This window comes from Achroia grisella, unplaced genomic scaffold, assembly GCF_030625045.1.
Source record: "Achroia grisella isolate CSIRO2021 unplaced genomic scaffold, CSIRO_AGI_Agris_v1 utg809, whole genome shotgun sequence".
Lineage (NCBI taxonomy): Eukaryota > Metazoa > Arthropoda > Insecta > Lepidoptera > Pyralidae > Achroia > Achroia grisella.
In genome coordinates, this window is record NW_026713030.1 from 323,147 (window position 1) to 345,900 (window position 22,754).

At 34.4% G+C, this 22,754-nt stretch overlaps 1 protein-coding gene across 1 annotated transcript; it reads left to right on the plus strand.

Annotated features, from left to right (window-relative positions):
- Positions 1 to 3,617: 3,617 nt before the first annotated feature.
- LOC131851909 (putative inorganic phosphate cotransporter) lies at positions 3,618 to 22,404 on the plus strand. The gene is made up of 11 exons (XM_059202462.1): positions 3,618 to 3,675; positions 4,461 to 4,600; positions 6,355 to 6,534; positions 7,483 to 7,495; positions 9,454 to 9,671; positions 13,652 to 13,804; positions 15,603 to 15,735; positions 17,389 to 17,513; positions 18,197 to 18,319; positions 19,187 to 19,331; positions 22,340 to 22,404. The coding sequence occupies exons 1-11, from the start codon at positions 3,618 to 3,620 to the stop codon at positions 22,402 to 22,404; spliced, it is 1,353 nt and encodes a 450-aa protein (XP_059058445.1).
- The last annotated feature ends 350 nt before the right edge of the window (positions 22,405 to 22,754 follow it).

Consider the following 22,754-nt stretch of genomic DNA (forward strand, 5'->3'; position numbering starts at 1 on the left):
GCAGCCTTTACAGCTTCACCTATAGGGGGCGAGTGTAGATGGCACACCATACCCAAGGAAAGACTTACGGAGCGGCTGAAGGCTAACTCCTACCTGACAGATACGACTTTAGTTTGAGGACACCGCTACGGGTTCGAACATGTGTTGAGGTCATCATAAATTCGTTCACCGTTGATTTAGACGGGGTATCGATCAGAAGATCTGTTTGCCTGTGGTACTGTGTAGTTATGTATAAAAGTGACAGTACTTACCGTCAGTTTGTTTACCAATTACATAAAAAACATGTATTAATAACGTATTTAAGTTTATATATATGTCGGTTAGTACAAAATCATCTTAATTTGAGACTAGATGGTACTGTGTCAGTTGTACACGATGATCTATATTATTTATACGCATATATGTACTTACATTAATTATACATGAAGAATGGTTTGCAAAATATAAAAGAAATACTCCGAAACAGTCGGAAACTTGCTGAGATTATTCGCCTAAAGAAATTTAAAAAGCTATAAGAGTACGTGACTTTGTTACTTTTGTTAAACGAGCTCGTTTCATTTTAACGATTCATAAGAATTTGTAATATCATGTACAGTTGCATAATATAAAATTTTACCACTCTCATAAGCATCTTATATTTGAAGTGTATCAAAGATTATATTATAATTAATTTTTATAACACCTATTGTAAAGATAAAATTTGGTAATTTACGTAATGTATATACAGGTAGTAATTATTTCTTATAATAGATAATAAATGTACATATCATTTATCACTACTTACCCGCCCCGGCTTCGCACGGTTGTAACATTAAACATATTAATAAATCTTCCTCTAGAATCACTGTATCTATTGCTAACTACTGCATTAAAATCCGTTGCGTAGTTTAAAAGATCTAAGCGAACAGCGGAAGGTATTTCATTTAATACTATATAACGATAATAATAACCCTAAAATAGAGTTTTTATTATGGATGTTAGACAACTACGAAATATTTAAATACATTAAGAGCCACGGTCTAGTCGGTGGAGTTTTTACCACTTCTCACGATCTTCCATCATTCTTTTTAACATTTCGACATGACTTCAACTTTGTTCATAACTGACTTGACCTTTCTCTACCCTCTTTAATTCTATTTTTCTCTTAAATTAATAATATTTCTAAATTCATCCTTCCCTATCAAGGATCCTCTCGTCTATTTTCAATAGCACTCAATATTTGTTTTATCTTTCACTCTGTTTCCTTCTCCAATACTACATTACAAAAGGTTCTAATTTGTCTTTCCTTTTGAGTTAATGTTCACGCATACCAAGTTACAATTCATTTAAATACACATTTTTTTGTAAATTCATATCTATATATTGAAATTCACTTCATATGTATTCATGAGTATGATTGTTTGTGTCTATCTAGGTGTTTTCTATGTGTATTATGCATATAACAAAATGTGCTTAATTATTTGTATCAGCTTTTTAGTACCTATAAAACAAGCTCTACTTGATTGGGACTAGATGGCGCGTTAGCGATTTAGTGAGTATTAACTATAAGTAGGGTTTTTTTTATAAATTTTGTGTTCCTGGACTCAGTCGATTGATAACAAAAAATTAATATGCCCATAAATCTTTCGCCACCTTCTCCTACCACAACTGCCATGTCCAATGGTCCTCTTCTTCTGCACAGTTCTTCTGAACCACACATAATAGATACATCACCAGCACTGATTGTAAGTTATCAAACAAAATACTTCATTCCAAACGTTAATGTTCTGAATCAAGATCTGATCAAGATAGTGACTTATCTACTCTTGTCTTTTATTTTGGAAATGAAGGCTATGATCGCAGACTTCAAAAAACAACAAAACAAAAAACTAGAAAGTTATCTACGAGTATGATTAAAGCTGCTAAACATGTCTTGATTCTATTATGTGTCATGTTTTTAATATATGTATAGCTGCTGGAGTATTACCTTCAGTATTTATAAAAGCACTTGTACATCCCGTATACAAAAATTGAGATAGAAGTAGTGTAAATAAGTACAGACCTGTCTTTGGTCTGACAATCCCATAATAAAATTTTGAGAAAATATAAAATTCTAGACTCCTAATTTAATCAAACAGAATATTATTGCTAGTAATCAGTCTGGTTTTAGGTCTGCAAAAAATACGGAGGATGCTATCTTATATTATTTAACTGGTATAATATAAACTGGTGTAATAACTAATAATATAAATAATAAACTCAAAACTATTGCTACATTTCTTGATCTATCTAAAGCGTTTGATACTGTCTCCATTACATTTATAATTCTCAAATTGGAACGTATTGGTATCCGTGGCCTCTCACTCAATATTTCTTCAAGTTACCTATAGAAACGCTCCCAACTTATCAAGATTGATAATTATATTAGTAAAGAGGATTTTCTACGTTATGGAGTTCCGCAGGGTAGCATTCTTGGGCCTACCTTATTCCTGATATACATAAATGACCTCTGTAAGTTACCACTACTAAATTTAAAAATAGTTACTCATGCAGATGATACAGCGTTAATCGTTTACAGTAAAGATTAGACTGAAATGCAGAATTGTGCAGAATCCGCATTTCGATTGTGATATAATTTGTTGTTGGATAATTTACTAACACTATATCGAGAAAAAACTAGTTACATGACATTCGCTACAAGACTATTATCTCAACCAGCTCCTTCATTTTCCATTAAGTGCACATACTTGTAACTTAACTGGGCTAAATTGTAATTGTCTCAAAACTTCATCATCATTCATCATAAATATAGACCTAGATTTATGTTACAATCTACTAGTATACTTTGTCCAACTCAATCATATAGTCTTGCAATAGTGCGATGGTAATATCTTAGTTTATTTAAAACGGTTCAGTAGTTTTTGCGAGAAAGCGAGATAGGATAGTAAGGATTGTTATGATCTGTTGGAACGCTAACGCCTTTGTCTTAAGAAGGTTGGCGTTGACAGCCTCGACACAGTATTATTAATGTAGCTATTATCGGTACACTATAAAATAAAATTGTAAAATATATTTTTCTATTCCAATAAGTAACATTATTATTTTCTATACTAATATTAAAAACCTGAAGAGTTAGTTTGTTTGAACGCGCTAATTTCAGGAACTACTAGTTCGAATTGAAACATTCTTTTTGTGTCGGACAATCCATTTCTCGAGGTAAGCTTTAAAGTATATAACATTACGCTACGACCATAGGAGCGGAGCTGCAATGAAATATATTGCAAAGGTGGGAAAATGAAACGTAGACGAAGTGGCGCGGGTCAGCTAGTATTATATAAAAATACAGCCTGTGTATAATCTACGATAGATCTTGTAACTACTGAATTGACGTGTAAAATATTTATCAGTATTCTTCAAACATTGCGAATCTCAATAGTCACATATATAATTTGATAATTATAGACAAGTACTCTGACTAGTATTATTTTATTTTATATAACCAAAGACAATCATCGTAGTGCTACAATATATACAACAAGTGAATTTCGTTAATGAGAATTTTTAATGAGAGTTTCAAATTCATGGCGTGCATTAGTGATTTTAATTGTATTTAAGAAAATTTAAATTGATATTCCAAGATGACTAGTGAAAAGGCTGAAAAACAAGTTGATCATACTGAGGAGGAGTTATTAAAAAGTAATAATATATATAAATTAAGTGCTAATTACTATAGGAGCATGAAAATATTGCGTAGTAAAACTGCTACGAGGTATTTTCTATATAGAATCAACCGAGTCAGCAAACGTTTTGTTTTGTTACGTAAAAATACGAGTTGATGGTAGAAGATTAAAATTTTGGATGGAATATATATTTTAAGAAATAAAAAAATATAAACGAAAGTTTTGGCTTTAAAATACAAAATAAATATTTGTGTGGACCAACCTTATCATTTAAGAGTATAAAAATCTAAATTTCATGAGAATCGGTTTTACGTCCTATTCTCACACTAAATATATACAGAAAATTTTATCAGCATTAAATATCAAGCCACTCGAAGGAGTTATTTTGCAATGAGACGTGAAAATTTTATATATTTAGATATACCATACATTACATTCACAGTCGTACATGTATGTAATTACAAACATATTTGAGTATTTATATCAATTGTTTAGTACCCATAACACAAGCTCTGCTTAGCTTGGAACTAGATGGTGCTTTCTGAATTGCCCTGATTATAATTATGCGTAAAAAGGGCATTACGATGGCATGAGCCGAGGTTCGAACTGCTAGCGGTGCCCTCAGACTAAAGTCGTATCAGCCGCTCCATAAGTCCTTCCGCGAGTTTGGTGTGCTATCGCCCCTCTATCATCCTGTGAAGTTGTAAAGTCCAGCTGCGGCCAACAGCATTAGAGTTGTCCGAAAAAAGCCAAATAGTTTTTTAAGTTAGTAAAGTTAGTTCATCTTAATAAATTTTACAGACTATGGATATGGCTTTCGACATGTTCAAATGCTGTGCATGGGGGTATGCATTATGGTATTATTTATGGTAAGGAGTAGCATGGCAGTGGCGGTGCTTGCCATGTGTGATGCGAAACGGAAGAATGATACAAGTGCTGTCGTAAGTATCAAAGTTTGATTATGTAGTATAAATAATTTATTTATTTTAAATAAATAAATAAATTATTTATGCTTATATAACTTTAATGCACAAATACAATATATAAATGTACATATGGCAAACTTAACACCTAAAGACATTTTCTACCAGTCAACCTTAAGGAAAAGTGAGAAGTTAGTTAGCGGCGCATTATAGTTTACAAACACTTACGTAATAAGTTTACAATAATACATATTATTAGACATACATATTTACATACGACACACAAATAAATATAATATATATATACACATATACATACTTGGATTACATATTTAGATACAGGAAAATTACCCATGTATGAGGCAGATGATAAGTTAAATAGAGCGGAAAAGAAAGAGATAAACAAGGAGAATTAGAAATTTAATTATGATTGCACATTGCGTAGAAAATGAACCCGTAATTTAGCTTTGAACTGAGATTTATTTTTAATATATTTAATGTCAAGGGGCAGAGCATTCTCGTGTTTAATTGCCTGAATGGCGAATGAGCAAGAAATGAAGTTTGTGTGATAGTCTGGAATGTGAAGAAGTAAGGTCCTACAAGGACGAAGGTTAACAGAAATTTAGATTTAAGATATTGCGGAGAATTTTGATGCCATTTAAACTGATAATGGTAAGAAGAGATGTGGTCATATTTACGAAGTCCAAAAATGAAATGTATAGCATTATTGAGCAAACAATTTGTTCAAGAGGTCTTCATTCATGTCTGAGCAGCACACATCAGCATAATCAAGGATCGGCAGCACCAGCAATTGAATAAGCAAGATTTTACTCGAAAGAAAGTTTTTGAGCCGATACAGATTTCTCAATGTTTTTACTGACGTCATTAACATGATGCGCCCAGCTAAAAATACTATCAATGGTCAACCCGAGATCTTTAAGTTTTGAACAGAAAGGAATGCAGTTATTGGTAAAAACAATAAGAGGGACCAGACTACTGTTCAGTTTTATCAATAACCGTGAACTCCCTAATATAATAACCTGACATTTATGACAATAATGATCTACCTTTACTTTTTATGATGTTACTCTGTAATCTTTAAAAGAAATTGACATATCTAGAACTACAGATCCTACCACCAGTAAGTTCAACACTACACTACCAAGATCCCACTAGTTTGACTTGGAGATAGAAACACACTCGTGTTTCTGTGGAGACGGTGAGGGGACTCTTAAAACTACACCCAGGTCATAAGTTCCAGAAACTGCTAGGAGTTTCTTTCTCTGCCACACGATGGACCTGACTCTATGGAATACTAAGTTCTTTTACCATGCTGATATTATAAATATGGCAGGTTACTTTGTTACCTTTTCTTTTCTAAATAGGAACTCTATTCAAATATTGGTTGTTTGAAATTTAAGTTTATTTGAAAAAACTCAACATCTTTTGTTAGCATAGGATCTTGAGGCCTCTCTCATATACTTCATATTATCAATCACTATCCGTCCAGTTCGTATAGCTACTTCAGTTGCAAAAAACTGAAAGGAAACTCAGCTCGTATTCTTTTCAAAAAATGTTATACATGCTTACAATAATAAAGATTCATTGTTAATTCAAATTTGGGAGAATATAGTGACCAGCATAGTAGTAGTATCTATTGCAAAATCAAAAAGTCTTGTTTGATTAGACTTTTTGATTTTGCAATAGTATATACTAACTATCTATAACTATGCCTACCTGAGATATCTTATTAGCATTCGGTTATTTTTCAGGTTTACGATTGGGATCCAAGAACAAAGAATATCATATTGTCATCATTCTTTTGGGGTTACACGATCCTCCAAGTACCGGCCGGTATATTAGCAAAAAAATTCGGTGGCAAGCTTATTTTGTTAGTGTCATTGATATCAAATGGTGTTTTGTCTTTGCTCATTCCAACATTAGCTGCAGTGGTAAGATATTTTCATACAATAAATAATGTTATTCCAGAGTTATGGTCTACAGTTAGAAATATAAATTGAGACAAAATCGAAACTACGACCTTTTGGTATAGTACATAGTTTAAGTGCGGACAGTAAACAGAACATTTATGAATCTAGATTATAATATGAATGGTCTAAAATGTATACTGCGATATAAAATATCGTTACATAATATAAAATAAAGTTGCTGTCGCTGTCTGTCCGTCCCTATGGTTAAATCTTTAAAACTACGCAACGAATTTTGAAGCAGTTTTTTTAACAGATAGAGTGATTTTAGAGGAAGGTTTATATATATAATACATGTACACCCATGCATAAAACAATGATATTTACCTAGTCTAAAAAATGTAAATCATCCTATACATAGAATAATAATAATTATCTAATAATCCGAGGACAATTCACACAGCGCCATCTAGTCCCAAGTTAAGCTATCTAAAGCTTGTGTTACGGGTACTAGATAACTGATACAAGTACATAGATAATTTTTTTTTCTAAATTTTCGTAAATACATACATATCATACATAGAAAATACCCAGACCGATACAAACAATCATACGAGGTCGCCAAAGTGAAAAAATACAAATGTTTGTGCCGTGTCGTTTAATATTGTGAATGACGATACAATTAAATTTAAATATTTATCCGTGACCATTGGACTAAGTTATTTAAAGGCGGCGTGCTGGTCTAGCAGTTTAGCATACCATTCCAAGGTCGTCAATGTTATGTTATGTTAATAAATATGTATAATATAGAATTAGATAAGATATCTAGTACCTATAACATATGCTCTGCTTAGGCCTGTAATAATAGTTGTGTAAGTAAATAAATAAATAAATAAATAAATAAATAAATAAATAAATTATAACAGGGTGGATGGCCAAAACTATTATTTTTTGGTTTTCATGTCTCGATAGTTTGAAACCATGGGTAAGCATTTCACACATAAGCCTGCCTCTTCAGATCAGACATTAAAATGAATCGATTAGAAAAACATATTCAAAGAAACTTACATTGAAGCACTTTTGAATAGTCATCCCTTTTTTTTTAATCTACCGCTCATTCGGAAAGCAGTCTCGTCACAGGAAGGATGTGCCAGAAAAAAGATGTTTTCAAAAATTTTGTTGTACTCATTTCTGGTATTATATATATTATCAATCGTATATGGAGGTCAGTATGCGCGTTAATATTATTTTTTTCTTAGTTCTATAGTGGTATTTATGAAAATCGTCAATTTTGCTCTAAAAATGATAGTTATATAATATTGTTCGAATACTAATAGAATTATTTGATTTTGTATTCTTATTTACGTTTTCTTAGTAGCTTTGTGCAAGAAAATGAAATTAATAGAAAGTTATATGATTTTTTACGCATACACATATCATCATCATCTGCTTCTTCCTTATCCCATTTATTTGTGGTCGTCGTAATATGTTTTTCTCTTCCATTCATCTCTGTTCGCAGTCATCCCGTTATTTACTCCCTTTCTACCTCCGCTAGATCTCTTCCTCTTCCAGTCATCGAACCTACATTCCAACTACCACGCCTCATACATACTTCTCTTATTTTCTGGACTTGCTTCTTACGTTGCACCCGCCCGTTGTGGTGCAACAACCCTTGTCTATCTTCGCATACAGATAGAATTTCTTAATTTTGAATTGTTGTTCCCGTTTTGTTCTGTGTACATAAGATATATATATAATTCTTCTGTAAATAAGATTGTCACATAAATAAACGGCTGGACAATTGTGATGAAATTCTGTCTCTATCTATCTAATTAATTAGTTTAAAGATAGTTTGAGATAAAATGTTTAGACATAATAATAATAATAATAGGTGACAAAAAGTAGTACCACCTACTACTTTTTACGGCAGGACGTCTGATGGGCATGATATTTTTCAAAAGTTCTGAATGACAGAACAAATAATTATGTATATATAAATCCAAAAAACGGTTATCTCTGTTAAAATGTAAATATATATATATAAATATAACTCATAGGTGACTGACATAGTGATCTATCAACGCAGAGCCCAAACCACTGGACGGATCGGGCTGAAATTTGACATGCAGGTAGATGTTATGACGTATGCATCCCCTAAGAAAGGATTTTGATTAATTCTAATTTTAGGGGATAAAATAGGGGATGAAAGACATATATTGTATGAAAATAATAGAACAATGTGAATATATTAAACCGATCGTCGTGCACTGAGACAATTTTGCTCTAAAAATGATAGTTATATAATATTGTTCGCATAATTATTTGATTTTGTATTCTTATGACGTAGGCATTGCAAGAAAATGAAATTATAGAAAGGATTTTGATAAATTCATCATCTGCTTCTTCCCCCAATTTGTGGTCGATAAATTTTTTCTCTTCCATTCATCTCTGTTCGCAGTCAAAAGCTAGAGTATATATATATAACTCAAAGGTGACTGACATAGTGATCTATCAACGCACAGCCCAAACCACTGGATGCATCGGGCTGAAATGTTGTTCCCGTTTTGTGCAGGTAGATATATATATGATGTAGGAATCCGCTAAATAAAGGATTTTGATTAATTCTGTCTCTATCTATCTAAGGGGATAAAATAGGGATGAAAGTTTGTATGACATGGAAACTTTGACTGAGACTCTGATGCATGATATAAAGTTCTATGACGTAGGTATCCTGTTAAGAAATATATATATTTAATAAATTGCTGACATAGTGATCCCTAAGCCCAAACCACTGGACGGATAAATTAATGCAGGAGGGAAGCCTCTAAGAAAGGATTTTGATTAATTCTAAAGAAGCCTTGGGCAAAAGCAAGTAGTTATATATTTTTTAAAAAATCTAGCGCATAGAGATATTGACTAATATAATTTTTTTTTGTATTTCAGGTGTTCAAATTGGTACAATTCTATCAATGCCATTATCTGGTTTACTGGCAGAAACTGCAATGGGATGGAAGGCTATATTTTACTCTATGTCTGGACTCTTATTTGCTACTGCAATATTATGGTACTTCTGCACAGCCAGCTCTCCTAAAGAACATAAATTTATCTCAAAAGAAGAGAGAATGTATATTGAATCTCGACTTAATGTACAGAAACCAGGGGTAAATAAATTATATACTTTATTAAATTTCACGATATCTATATATATATAACTCAAAGGTGACTGACATAGTGATCTATCAACGCACAGCCCAAACCACTTGACGGATCTGGCTGAAATTTGGCATGCAGGTAGATGTTATGACGTAGGCATCCGCTAAGAAAGATAAGAAAGAAAGGATTTTGATTAATTCTACCCCCAAGAGGATAAAATAGGGGATGAAAGTTTGTATGAACATTTGTCAATTTTAAACCGATCGGGCTGAGACTTTGCATGCATAAATCTACTATGATGTAGGCTTCCCCTAAGAAAGTATTTTGATAAATTCCACCCCTAAGGGGATAAAATAACGCGAGCGTAGCCGCGGGCAAAAGCTAGTTACCTTTAGGTTTATTGTAAGTTTCAATAGAAATTTTAAGGTTTTAAGATATAGGAATATGCTTGCCCATAATTTTTATTTGCCATCTACTCGCTGCTCTTCAGTTTACCCATGATCATGGTGGTTGCAACACGTCTGAAATATCGGGTACTCAATAAAAAAATAAATAAAACGTAATAAGAACCCATGGTTTTTTCCTAATTATAAGTGTAAATATATAAGCTTAAGTATATAAATAAGTTTTGTTTATATACATCAAGTATTTTATATATAAAATTCTCGTGTCACAATGTTAGTTAGCATCCCCCTCCGAAACGGCTTGGCCGATTTTTATGACATTTTATATGCATATTCAGTAGGTCTGAAAATCGGCTATTATCTATTTTTCATACACCTAAGTGATAGATAGGGTGGTCTATCACTAATATCTTTATTGTTGGACAAATTTTTTATTTTTTTATAATGTGGCATTAAAAAATATATACAACCCTAAATATTCACCGTTCTATCACCAACCAAAAAGAATCAAAAGAAATCAGTCAAAGTGGCCACAGAATGTCGATATATAGACCACATCTATACATATAAATAAAATTGGAGTGTCTGTTTGTAATATTGAAATAACCGTTTTTTACTACATGCATATGAATATAAATACACGGTACGGTACATACACCAAAATATTTTTTTTTACAATTTTTGTATGTCTGTCTATTTGTTCCGGCTAATCTCTAAAATGGCGGGACCGATTTTGACGGGACTTTTATTGGCAGGTAGCTGATGTAACAAGGAGTAACTTGGGCTACTTTTATTTTAGAAAAATAAAGCTAGTTTCTATGCGGACCAAGTCGTGGGTACAGCTTGTATAATATAAGCAGCGTCCGTTCATGAGTATGATGGATTAACCAGCGATCTCTGTCCAACACTGTTTCAGAGACCTCAATAACGCGGTCCATTGAACCGCCAACTTAGACAGACATTTTAGTAAGCATGAAAGCATATATGTACATACTAAAACTATAATCAAGTATATCAGTAAATCACGGGATAGTAACAACATATGCATGATGACTAGGGCCCTCACAGGACACTGCAAATTAAACAAGCATATGGCTAAACTAGGCCTATGCACGACAAGTATCTGCAGATTCTGCCAAACTGAAGAGGAAACGCCGCTTCACATCCTATGTGGTTGTAGCCCACTCATGCATAAACGAAATATCTCCTTTGGAAAGTTTACACTCTTTCCCGAGGAGACAAAAACCATCGCTCCTAAGAATATCCTTCAATCCTTGTCCCTGACGGGTCTAGGTAGCGAACTTTGAAAAAGGCGAGCACAATAGATCTGTGTAGGTCGCAGTGCTACAGGTGCTACAAACATCTGACAAAAGCCCAAACAACCCAATAAAAAAAATAAAAAAAATCACGGAATCTTACCACGTGTTACTTTTATTGAGTACCCGATATTTTTTTTATGATAATGGAATGGTGCAACCGATTGCGCTAACGGTCTACGCTGGCGAGGCACCAGTGGAGGATGATAAGATGAGCATGAGGTCAGGTCAGTTAGCAAAGCTACAAATTCACCGAGAATTTATCACGATGGTTTACAGGGTCAACCGCGTGGAGGTCGACCTAACATGGTACATTGCTAGCAATGGGATCACAATACCCCCAATCGAGTATATTAGTAAATCACGGGATCTTACCACGTTTTATTTGTACTGAGTTCCCGATATTTCGGCAGGGTTTCAACTGCCATGATCACGGGAAACTGAAGAGCAGAGGGTAGATAAAGAAAGAAAAAAGAAAGAAAGAAAATAAGTTTCTTTAGTAAACATAAGAATAACAAAAATAATTTTTATATTTTAAATTATATATTGGTCTCCTCTTAGCAATGGGTGCTACGACGCTGGTATTCCGCAGATACCTTCACACATATAAATATAAAATAATAATAATATACATACATAACTCAGGTGCATAACACTGAGTAATCATCATTACATAGTATAAAAAAAAGTCGCTGTCACTGTCTGTCCGACCCTATATATACTTAAATCTTTAAAACTACGCAACGGATTTAGAAGCTGTTTTTTTAATATATAGAGTGATTCAAGAGGTAGATTTATATATATATATATATATATATATATATATATATATATATATATATATATATATATATATATATATATATATATATAATACATGTACACCGTAGCCAGGGTGGGTAGCTAGATAAATTATAAAGCCCGGGTCATTGGCCTCCCTAAAATATGGTCGAGCGCAGTGACGGCTGGCTCATCCGTCATACTCGTGAACGAGTGCTGCTTGTAGGGACTGGTCTGCTCTTATCACTAGACTGATTTAATCGTATTGTATATTTATATTTGACCCTAATAAATTAGTGCTTGTTGTACAAATGCACATTCACACACACACACACACACTGCACTTCATTGGTTTCAGCCCGTAAGTGAGGTATACGCTAAAGCGTAAAAAATAAGCAAAAGCGATTCACATTCAAATACATATTCAAAATATCTTTACTCATGTAGGTCTATTACAGACTCTTACGATATGTCAAATCTATCGTCAGTTCGGAATGATTTCGAGATGAGAAGAACTGACAAGAAACTCAGCTCGTATTCTTTTCAAATTAATGTTATACATGTTTACAATAATAAAGATTCATTTCTAAATTCAAATTTGTGACTATTCTCACAAATTTGACCACCAGCATATGCTATTGCAAAAGCAAATAGTGTAATCAGTGCTCGTAACCCAAACAGACTTAATCCCACAAGCAGATAATGACAATTATATGATATATGAAGACCACAACCACAGCAGACGACCTCGGTGGTCTAGCGGTCTAGCACACCGCTTTACGACCGATGGTCGCGGGTTCGATTCCTCGCACGGCACAAACATTTATATTCATGAGTAGGATTATTTGTATCGGTCTGGGTGCTTTCTATATATAATCCCAGAACTTGGAAAGCGTAATCGTAACTACAATTTATTTGCCCTGCCCCTGTGTAGAACCTTAAATGCTGATCATGCACAAACATTTGTTATATATAATTTTTCATGACATATTTAAATGTATGATTGCTTATATCGGTCTAGTATTAGTATATTTCTATTATTGATATTATGTATGCTGTTTTTATTTTTTATACATTATTTTTAAAAAAATATCTATGTATATATGTATTCATACGTTTTATTCCTTGGTGAGTGCATTGGTATTGTACTGTAATACTTGTGTGTTGATGAATTTATATAGCCCATAACACAATCTAAGTATTTGTATCAGTTGTCTAGTACACAAGCTTTAGTTAGCTTAATTTGGGTCTAGATGGCGCTGTGTGAATTGTCCTAAGATTATTATATTTCTGAACCGATACGATATTGAAACCTTCAAGAAAAGAGCTTATTCCTTTTTAAAAGGCCGACAGCGTACTTGCAATTCCCCTGGTGTTGCGGGTGCTCATGGGCGGCGGTAATCGCTTACCATCAGGTGAGCCGCATGCTCGTTTGTCACCTGTGTTATAAAAAAAAGACTGCATTTCAAATTATCATTTTTTTTTCAGAGCAATGTGCGGATTCCGTGGAGGATGATATTAACATCAGGCCCACTGTTGGCCACTTTGTTACCACATCTCGGTTTTGCGTCCGCTTTTATGATTATCTTTGTAGACATGCCCATGTATATGGAAAGTGCTCTGGGCATATCTTTGAAAAATGTAAGTCCTATTTTTGATCATTATTTGTTATTTGTGGTTGACGTCCTCGGCGGTCTAGCGGTCTAGGTCCGATAATCGTGGGTTCGATTCCTCGCACGGCACAAACTTTTGTATTTATGAGTATGATTGTTTCTATCGGATGTTTTTTATGTAAAATATGTATGGGTTACTAGAAAACTTATATAAGTAAATACTTAGATTTTTATTGTAAATACATACATAATATACATGTATAGAAAACACAGACCGATGATAATAATCATACTCATAAATAAAAATGTTTGTACCCCGTGAGGAATCGAACCCGCGACCATTAGAAATAATGCAGTATGTTAAACCACTTAACCACTGAGGCTATCGAAAGTTATGAAAAATTACAGTATTTTATTTACGAAAAATATCTATGTATATGTATCAGTTGTCTAGTACCCATAACACTAGCTATAGCTAGCTTAACTTGGGTGTAGATGGCGCTGTGTGAATTGTCCTGAGATTATTATTATTTTTCATATCACTTGAAATGATGCGATGAATGATTTTGAAATTACCAAATACAAGCTGTGGTCGCGGTTTTACCCGCGCGAAATTTATAGCCACTATGTTATTTTAATGTATAAGCTATATTACTGTAAAGTGTCATTAAAATCTGTTCAGCAGTTTTTGCGTGAGTAACAAACATCCATACTCACAAACTTTCGCGTTTATAATATTAATAAGGTACAATTTATAATCTGTGTTGCTATAGAGTAATCTTATTAGAGTTTGATTGGTTTTTGTATCTATGTTAGTAAGAAAAACAAAAAAATGTCAATGTTGTCTGTACAAAATATGGAGTCGACTTGGTAAACATATGAGGTTTACCTCCATGCGGTAACCCCTGGAAATCATTCCCGGAGAAATTCTTCGTGAATTTCTCACGAGGAGTTAACTGACCTGACTTCATGCTCATCTTATTCATCTCTTCAGGACACCAGCGGACGACCGCTGGTGACCGCTGGTGTCCTGCCAGCGTAAACCATTAGCGTAGACGAGCGCACCATTCCATTATCAACCATAAAAAAAATTAACATGTATGTTATAGATCAGGGTAGGCGAACAAATGGCACGCGACACAATATTTTCAGCACGTCGTCGATCATAAAACTGTTTGAAGAAGCTGGCTCATGCTATTTTAACAATATTTCCACCTACCTATACCTGCGAGTCATTATTTTCAGAAATGAATAACATTAAAAACTCGGTTAGAAACCGTTTGACAGATGAATCCAGTTCAGCATGAATTTTGCTAAAAGTAACATCGTACAAGCCTGACATAAATTATTTGTCATCTAACCTGCAGCGACAGAAGTCACACTAATTTTACAGTAATTTAATTTATGCGTGTAATGAAAACAATCCAAAATGTACCTCTTTTGTTTACTTTATTTCATAGAGAGTTTTGATAGTATTTATTATTATTATTTTCTAAATAATCAGAAAGTCAAAATTATTTGATGGCACGTCAATGACCTAATTAAATATTTTTTGGAAAAAATGGCACGTTGATGCATAAAGGTTCACCTACACTGTTATAGATACATACAAAGATTATGTTAATTTGTATTTATTTGATAAGCTGAGAGCGTCATCCTCGTAATTTATGAGAAACTGTAATACACATAACAAAACAACAAAATATTTAGTCAGAATGATAAGATTAAATATTAAACAAAATATTTCATCATTTTACTACTACTCTATGGTTCTTTGTTCTATTGTATGTACATTCATTAAATGTCCTTATTTCGCTTTTATACAGAGTTCATTTTTGTCTGCACTACCGTACGCGGGCATGTGGGCTGCAAGTTTGATCGCTGCGATTGTATCAGAGAAACTTTGTAATAGAAATATTTTATCTAGAAACGTGTGTAGAAAGACTTTCAATTCTATTGGTAAGGCAGTATGATTTTAATTTGTTTAAATTTCCTCTGTTATTCAATTACGTTTGTTATAAATGTACCAAGCGATATCTGGTATGTCAAGTGTTTTTTTTTATTCTTACATTTGTTTAGGGACTTTTATAATAATATGATAATGCCAGTCCCATCGTATCTTACTACTAATCAAGTGTTGTGTTAACCTTAATATTGGTAGTTGACACTGTCTCTGACTACCCTTTTTTTTAACGTTGAGGTAATCCCTCATGGAGACCCACCCGCCCGGGGGAGGCAGGATACTGTGAGACTCTTACTCACTAAAAATTTCAAGGTACCCCGAACCGCCTTTTGCCGGAGTTACGAGATTGAATGTCAGTCGATGATCGTCCAGCGGTATCTCTGACAACTCTATCTTTAGATAGTATGAAATGAAGTCGCTTTCGCTGGATATTCGCGTAGATCATTTAAACTAGGCAACAGATTTTAAGGCGTTAAGGCGTATAAATGACTGAATTGCAGACTTTTCTATTTCAAATATTTTAGAATTCATTCTTATTGTATGGACTAGTATAATAATAACACTTGCTCTGAAGTACGGCCTCGCGAATGACAGGTTGCCGTACTATAAGTACGAGCCCCATCCGGTCCTCGAAAGCGACAGCGTCAGGCTCTACTGGGATCGATCCATCATCACGGACAGGACCGTTTTTGCGAACAAACCTGATATCGTGGTGATGGATCGGGCACTCTCGAGGGTGTTTTTGGTGGACATCACCATACCGCATGACGAGAACCTCGTGAGAGCCGAAACTGAGAAAAAGAGAAAATATCTCGACCTGGCTCACGAGGTGACCGAAAAGTGGGGGGTGATGTCCATCGAAATCATTCCAATCGTTATGTATGTAGGTGAACGGTCTTATCCTAACCAGTCTGGAACAACATCTCAGACGGTTGGGATTCCGAGGCGGCTCACTCCCGGGAAAGATGCAAAAAGCGGTGCTGTTAGATTCTGCCCGCATTGTACGCCGGTTTCTCTCCCTGGGGCCCTGAACCCCGGCCGACTGTATTTCTGCCGGGGGTATGTTTCCATCTCCTCTCCTTAAGAGGGGCGATGAGAATTTTTGGAAAAAAAAAATAATAATAAGAGAGAGACTGAGATGATAGAGAGAATAATAATAATAATAATAATAGTGCAACAGTCCGTCGCTTCCTTTAGGAAGGGACGGATTTCCATCTCCTCTCCTTGGTATTTATTCTGTGGTATTTAACCACAGAATAAATATCAAGCAAAATAAAGTAACGAGAGACTTGGCAAGTCCCGTCCATGGTACTAATCACCAGCTTAAGCTGTGAAAAACAGAATAATAATAATAATAATAAAGTCATTTATTTCTATATCCATCCAGAACTTTGTACAAATAAAAAAAAAGTTAATATATTTATTTCTTATGATCTACTTGTTAGTATTACAATTATACTATTTGTGGATATGGACCCCTCTTTGTGTGAAGATCTCCTCCATCTTTTACCAACATACTCTCGTCTCGTTTTAGCCTATTATAACTAGTAATAGATATAAACTGTCGGGAGAGTAAATGTATGTAATATTTCTAATTCGTTATCGGCTTACTTCTTTCTCTCCCAGTAAGGAAACTAATTTTTTTTCAGGTTTATTCGGAGTGTCTTCTGGTCTGGTGATATTATCATTCCTGGGGAAGGAATATAGGATGTTTGCTGTCATAACTCTCATTGGCGCAATGACGTTAGGTGGATTCACTACAGCTGGATTTATAGTAAGGTCTATTCTTGATTTTTGAGGGTTAGTCAGACTGATAGCTGCAGGATACTGGTATAATTGCTGCCATCAGATAATTCATAAACACTTAGTGTGTAATCTACTGGAAGTTCATTTGAAAAGAATAAAAGTTGAGTCTCTTGGTTCGAAAACACTCCGAACTGACGGTAGATTTGACATGTCATAAGAGTCTGTAATAGATCTACATGAATAAAGATATTTTCATTTTATTTTGGAAGAGTTACGACCTTACCTGCAATCAGACTCGACAGAATAGTCATGTGATGTAGGTTGGTGCTATATCTGAACTCTATTCATTGTTTTTTTTTTATTATTCATAATGGGATTGCGCTTGGTATTCTCTAAACATCATCAACTTTACCATCTGGTATCATCTGATGGTAAAGTTTAATGATGTTTAGAGGCGAAACACGGTAGCAATGTGGGTGATGGATCCAATAACGGTTGGAATTTGATCACCTATAGGGAAGGACCTACATGAATAAAGACATTTTTGTCTGTCTGTCTGTTTGTTCCGGCTAATCTCTGAAATGACTGGACCGATTTTAACGGGACTTTTTTGGTAGGTAGGTGATGTAATAAGGAGTAACGTGGGCTACTTTTATTTTAGTAAAATAAAGTTAAATTCAGTTAATGAATATGGTCTATTTTTTTTTTCAGATTAACCAACTGGATTTGTCACCGAACAATGCAGGAATATTAATGTCGGTATCCAACTTCATTTCCAACATAATAGCGGTGTCAATGACTCTCGCGGCTAGCGCAATTATAGGAAAAGACTCTGTGAGTAATCCTTACTTGTTAATTAACTATATATATCTTATATATCTATTAAATATATCTCCGGGAAAAGATTCTGTAATTAATATCACTACTTAATTATCTGTATTCTATATAATATCTTAATTGAATGTGGACTTCTATTTATAAGTAACGTATTTGGTTAAGTAGATAGATAGATAACATAATCATTTTTATTTTTATCTTAGTACACACATACAGGCTTCATCTATACATAAAAATAATACTGGAGTGTCTGTTTGTAATATTGAAATAATCGTTTTTTACTACATGTATATGAGTGAGTATAAATATACCAAAATATTTTTTGTTACAATTTTGTTTCTGTCTGGTTTTTCCTGTTAATCTCTGAAATGGGTGGACCGATTTTGACGGGACTGTTTTTAGCGGGTAGCTGATGTAATAAGGAGTAGCTATAAATATGGTACTTACAACAACAAAAAAAATTATACAATTTTTGTTTGTCTGGTTTTTCCGGTTAATCTCTTAAATGGCTGGTCCGATTGTGACGGGACTTTTATTGACAGGAAGCTGATGTAATAAGGAGTAACTTAGGCTACTTTTATTTTAGAAAGATAAAGTTAAATTCCACGCGGACGAAGTCGCGGGTACAGCTAGTTACAAATAATATATAATACAGATTATTCAATAAATAACAATAGAATATGTGTGATATAAGTAAAATGTATATTTTTGTTTAATTGCATGTCATTAATTGACTATAAATTGCTTGTCTTTCTTACCGTGCGAGGAATCGAAGCCGCAACCATCGGAGGTAAAGCGATGTGAAACCACTAGACCACCGACGTGTTCGATTGATATTTAATTGGGTTTCTTCATTATTTGCAGACAGATGTAAGCCGATGGCGTATTATTTTTCTATCAAATGCAGTTCTGTGTTCAGCCACTAATGTGTACTACCTGATATTTGGTACTACCGAGCGGCAAAAGTGGGATGATCCTAATTATTTAGATAAACAGAGAGCTACCTCAGGTTAGTATTTACTAACATGTAACATGTAATAATAATAATAATAGTAATAATATCATCGAAATCGATGAAAATGATATAACACCAGTCACACCAGGCACACAATAAGTACACACACACTCACGCATACATACACGCGCACACACACATACACACATACACTTGGTTTCGGCCCATACACACACACATACACACACACATATGCATACGAGCACACATACACTACACTTACTTGGTTTCGGCCCGTAAGTGTGAAAAAGCTGAGAAAATGCGACAGTAACGTAATAATAATAATAATAACATAACACCAGTTACACAATAAGTACACACACACTCATAGGTGCACACACATGCACAAACACACACTTGCACGCCAATGCACTGCACTTGCTTGGCTGCCCGTAAGTGTGGAAAAAAAACCAGTAAAAGCTGAGAAAATGCGACAATAGTGTAAATAATAGTAAAACTAAATTAAAAAAGAAAAAATAATTACAAAATAGACAGAAAGAAAAAGATGCGAACAAGAGGTGGCCCTATCGCTCAAAGCGATCTCTTACAGACAAGCAGGGAGATACATGTGTTGGGTAAGGAAAAGGTAGTTGGTTATAAAAAGAGAGTTAAATATTATATGAAGAAGAGAAGAAGAAATACCAGGGATGTTAAGGAGCTCCGTAACCGTAACCGAAACTATCGGATATCCGATATAAAAAATATCCGTAACCGTAACTGAATCCGAAATAAAAGTTTCGGATAATATCAGACAGGGGCGGAGCCAAATTGAGACACATTATGTAACCATTTTATTAGCTATTTATATTTTACTTTTGTACCTTAAATAATAATATCCGTAACCGAAATTATCCGAAACTAACGGATGATACGAAATAATATAATATCCGCATCCGTATTCGTATCCGATATAATAATTATTCCTATATCTGAAACCTATCCGTATCCGAAATTTCATATCCATAACATCCCTGCTAAATACACATACATAAATAAAATAAAAAAAACATGTATAACAAAACAAAACATTACAGAAAGATTTTTAATTGGAGAGAAAGTGAGATGTGACTAGTTTTTTTTAAATGGAATGGATTGAGCAGATCTGATAGAAAGTGCAAGGAGTTCCAAAGACGAATAGCCTGGACAGTGAAGGATTGGGAAAAGAAGTTAGCAGAATGAGGAAGGGTTACCAGACAAAGACGTCTCGTACTGCGCAGCTCTCGGTCTTGTATAGGGAGGACGGCCCCTATATAACCTCATTGCTAGCAATACACCATATCAGGTTGACCTCCACTCGGTTACCCTGGAAACCATCATGAAAGTCCTAGTGAATTTGTCATGATTGGCTAAGTGATCTGACTTCATGCTCATTTTATCATTCTCCACTGGTTCCCCGCCAGCGTAAACCGTTAGTCGGTGGAGCTCCCGCCACCTTCCACGATCTTCCATCAGTCCTTTTAGCTGTTGATTCGACACGACTCCAACTTTTTCTTTAACTTGCTTGATATAGCTGTGTCTTGGTCTTTCCCTTCCTCTGTTTCCATCTATTTTTCCTTCTATAATGTTGTTAATTAGTTCGTCGTATCGTATCAAGTGCCTCAACATTTTTCCCCGATCATTCCTCATGATAATGCTAATGTACCCCGATCATGATAAAAGTATCATCCCTTAAAAAACATAATGTAGAATCTTATTTTTTGTTTGTGAAACGATACGATATTGAAAATAATCATCATCATCATCAAATAAGACTGTTGGACTCATCTCCACGACGATCGGTCCTGCGCTGCTTTTTTTGACCAGATCGTCGGTCCACCCTGGAGGCCTTCCCACGCTGCGTCTTCCGGTCCGTGGTCGCCATAATGCCCCAACGACCATCTGTCCTACGAGCTATGTTGCCCATTGCCACTTGTCGCAATTCTTCGGGCTATGTCGGCGTGCTCATGATTCGATCACGCAGAGTAACTCCGAGCATAGCCCTCTCCATTGCCCTCTGAGTGACTCTGAGCTTATTGATGGGGCCCATAGTTAGCGACCACGTCTCTGTTCCGTAAGTCATCACTGGCAATAATACAAAATAAGAACTCATTTCTTTTTGAAAGGCCAGCAATGCACTGAAATTTCTCTTAAATTGCGCGTGCTCATGGCGGTAATCACTTACCATCAGGCGAACCGCAAGCTTGTTGGTTCCTATACTATAAAAAAATACTTATTCTATTCAGTCTCTTTAAAACCAATGCTTAATACTTACTATAATATTATATTTTAAATGCGAAAGTAACTGTATTTGTCTGTTTATCTGTCACGTTTAAACGCCAAAACTACTGAACTGATTTAAATGAAATTTAGTACACAGATAATCTGGATTCTAAGGAAGAACATAAGCTACTTTTTAGTGATGAAAAAGGTTGTAGTGGATTGAAAGAGGAGACGAAAGGTTTCATGGAAGTATCGTCATTTTTAAAGGTAAAAACTGTTGATTAAATATAAATATATATGACATTCAAAGTTTGTAAAAATTACCCTTAAGGGGGTAAAATAAAATAGAAGTTGGAAGTTTGTGTGGAAATTAATGAAGCTGTGACTTCATTAATTTCAAAGCACAGCTAGTAAGCTGTAAGACGTGTAATAATAATAATAATAATAATAATCTCAGGACAATTTACACAGCTGTAAGACTTGTGTTATGGGCTTGATACAAATATATAGATATATTTTTTTTCGTAAATACATACATATTATACATAGAAAATATCCAGACCGATACAAACAATCATCCATGAATACAAATATTTGTGCGTGGAATACGACCACCTAGCATAGACCACCGAGGTCGTCAAATGTAGCTTCACGTGTAGCTTATAGGCTGTGCCCGCGACTTCATCCGCGTGGAATACTGACCTAGCATAGCATAGAGTATTTAATAATCTAACCCAAAAAAAAATTATTCTAGCTTCAAAAGCTTCATCTGATGTAATAATAATATTTTTTCTTCTTTACAGAGGAAACTAAAGCTTTGACTATGCAAGATCAAAAAGAAGATATATCTAATAAGATTAAAATGTAATTTGATGTCTGAACTTGTGATTTTTATTAATGAATCCCATATTTTATTTATACCATTTACTGTCTGGGAATAATTTTATAATAGTTAGAGGTATCTAAGCCGAATATATTGATATATAAAAACTAGCTGTACCCGCGACTTCGTCCGCGTGGAATTATACTTCATTTTTCTAAAATACAATAGTGTTTCTAAAATAAACGTAGCCTAAGTTACTAATTATTACATCAGCTACCTGCCAAAAAAAGTCCCGTTAATATCTGTTCAGCCGTTTCAGAGATTAGCCGGAACAAACAGAACGACAGACAGACAGACAAAAATTTTAATAAGTGGTTTTTTGGTGTATGTTCCGT

Bases quoted from the DNA above. Each gene is read 5' to 3' on its own strand.
- LOC131851909 (XM_059202462.1), top strand. From the start codon at position 3,618: ATGACTAGTGAAAAGGCTGAAAAACAAGTTGATCATACTGAGGAGGAG. The intron at 9,672-13,651 runs GTAAATAAATTA...TTTTTTTTTCAG, and splicing joins TTAATGTACAGAAACCAGGG to AGCAATGTGCGGATTCCGTG. The intron at 15,736-17,388 runs GTAAGGCAGTAT...ATTTTTTTTCAG, and splicing joins AAAGACTTTCAATTCTATTG to GTTTATTCGGAGTGTCTTCT.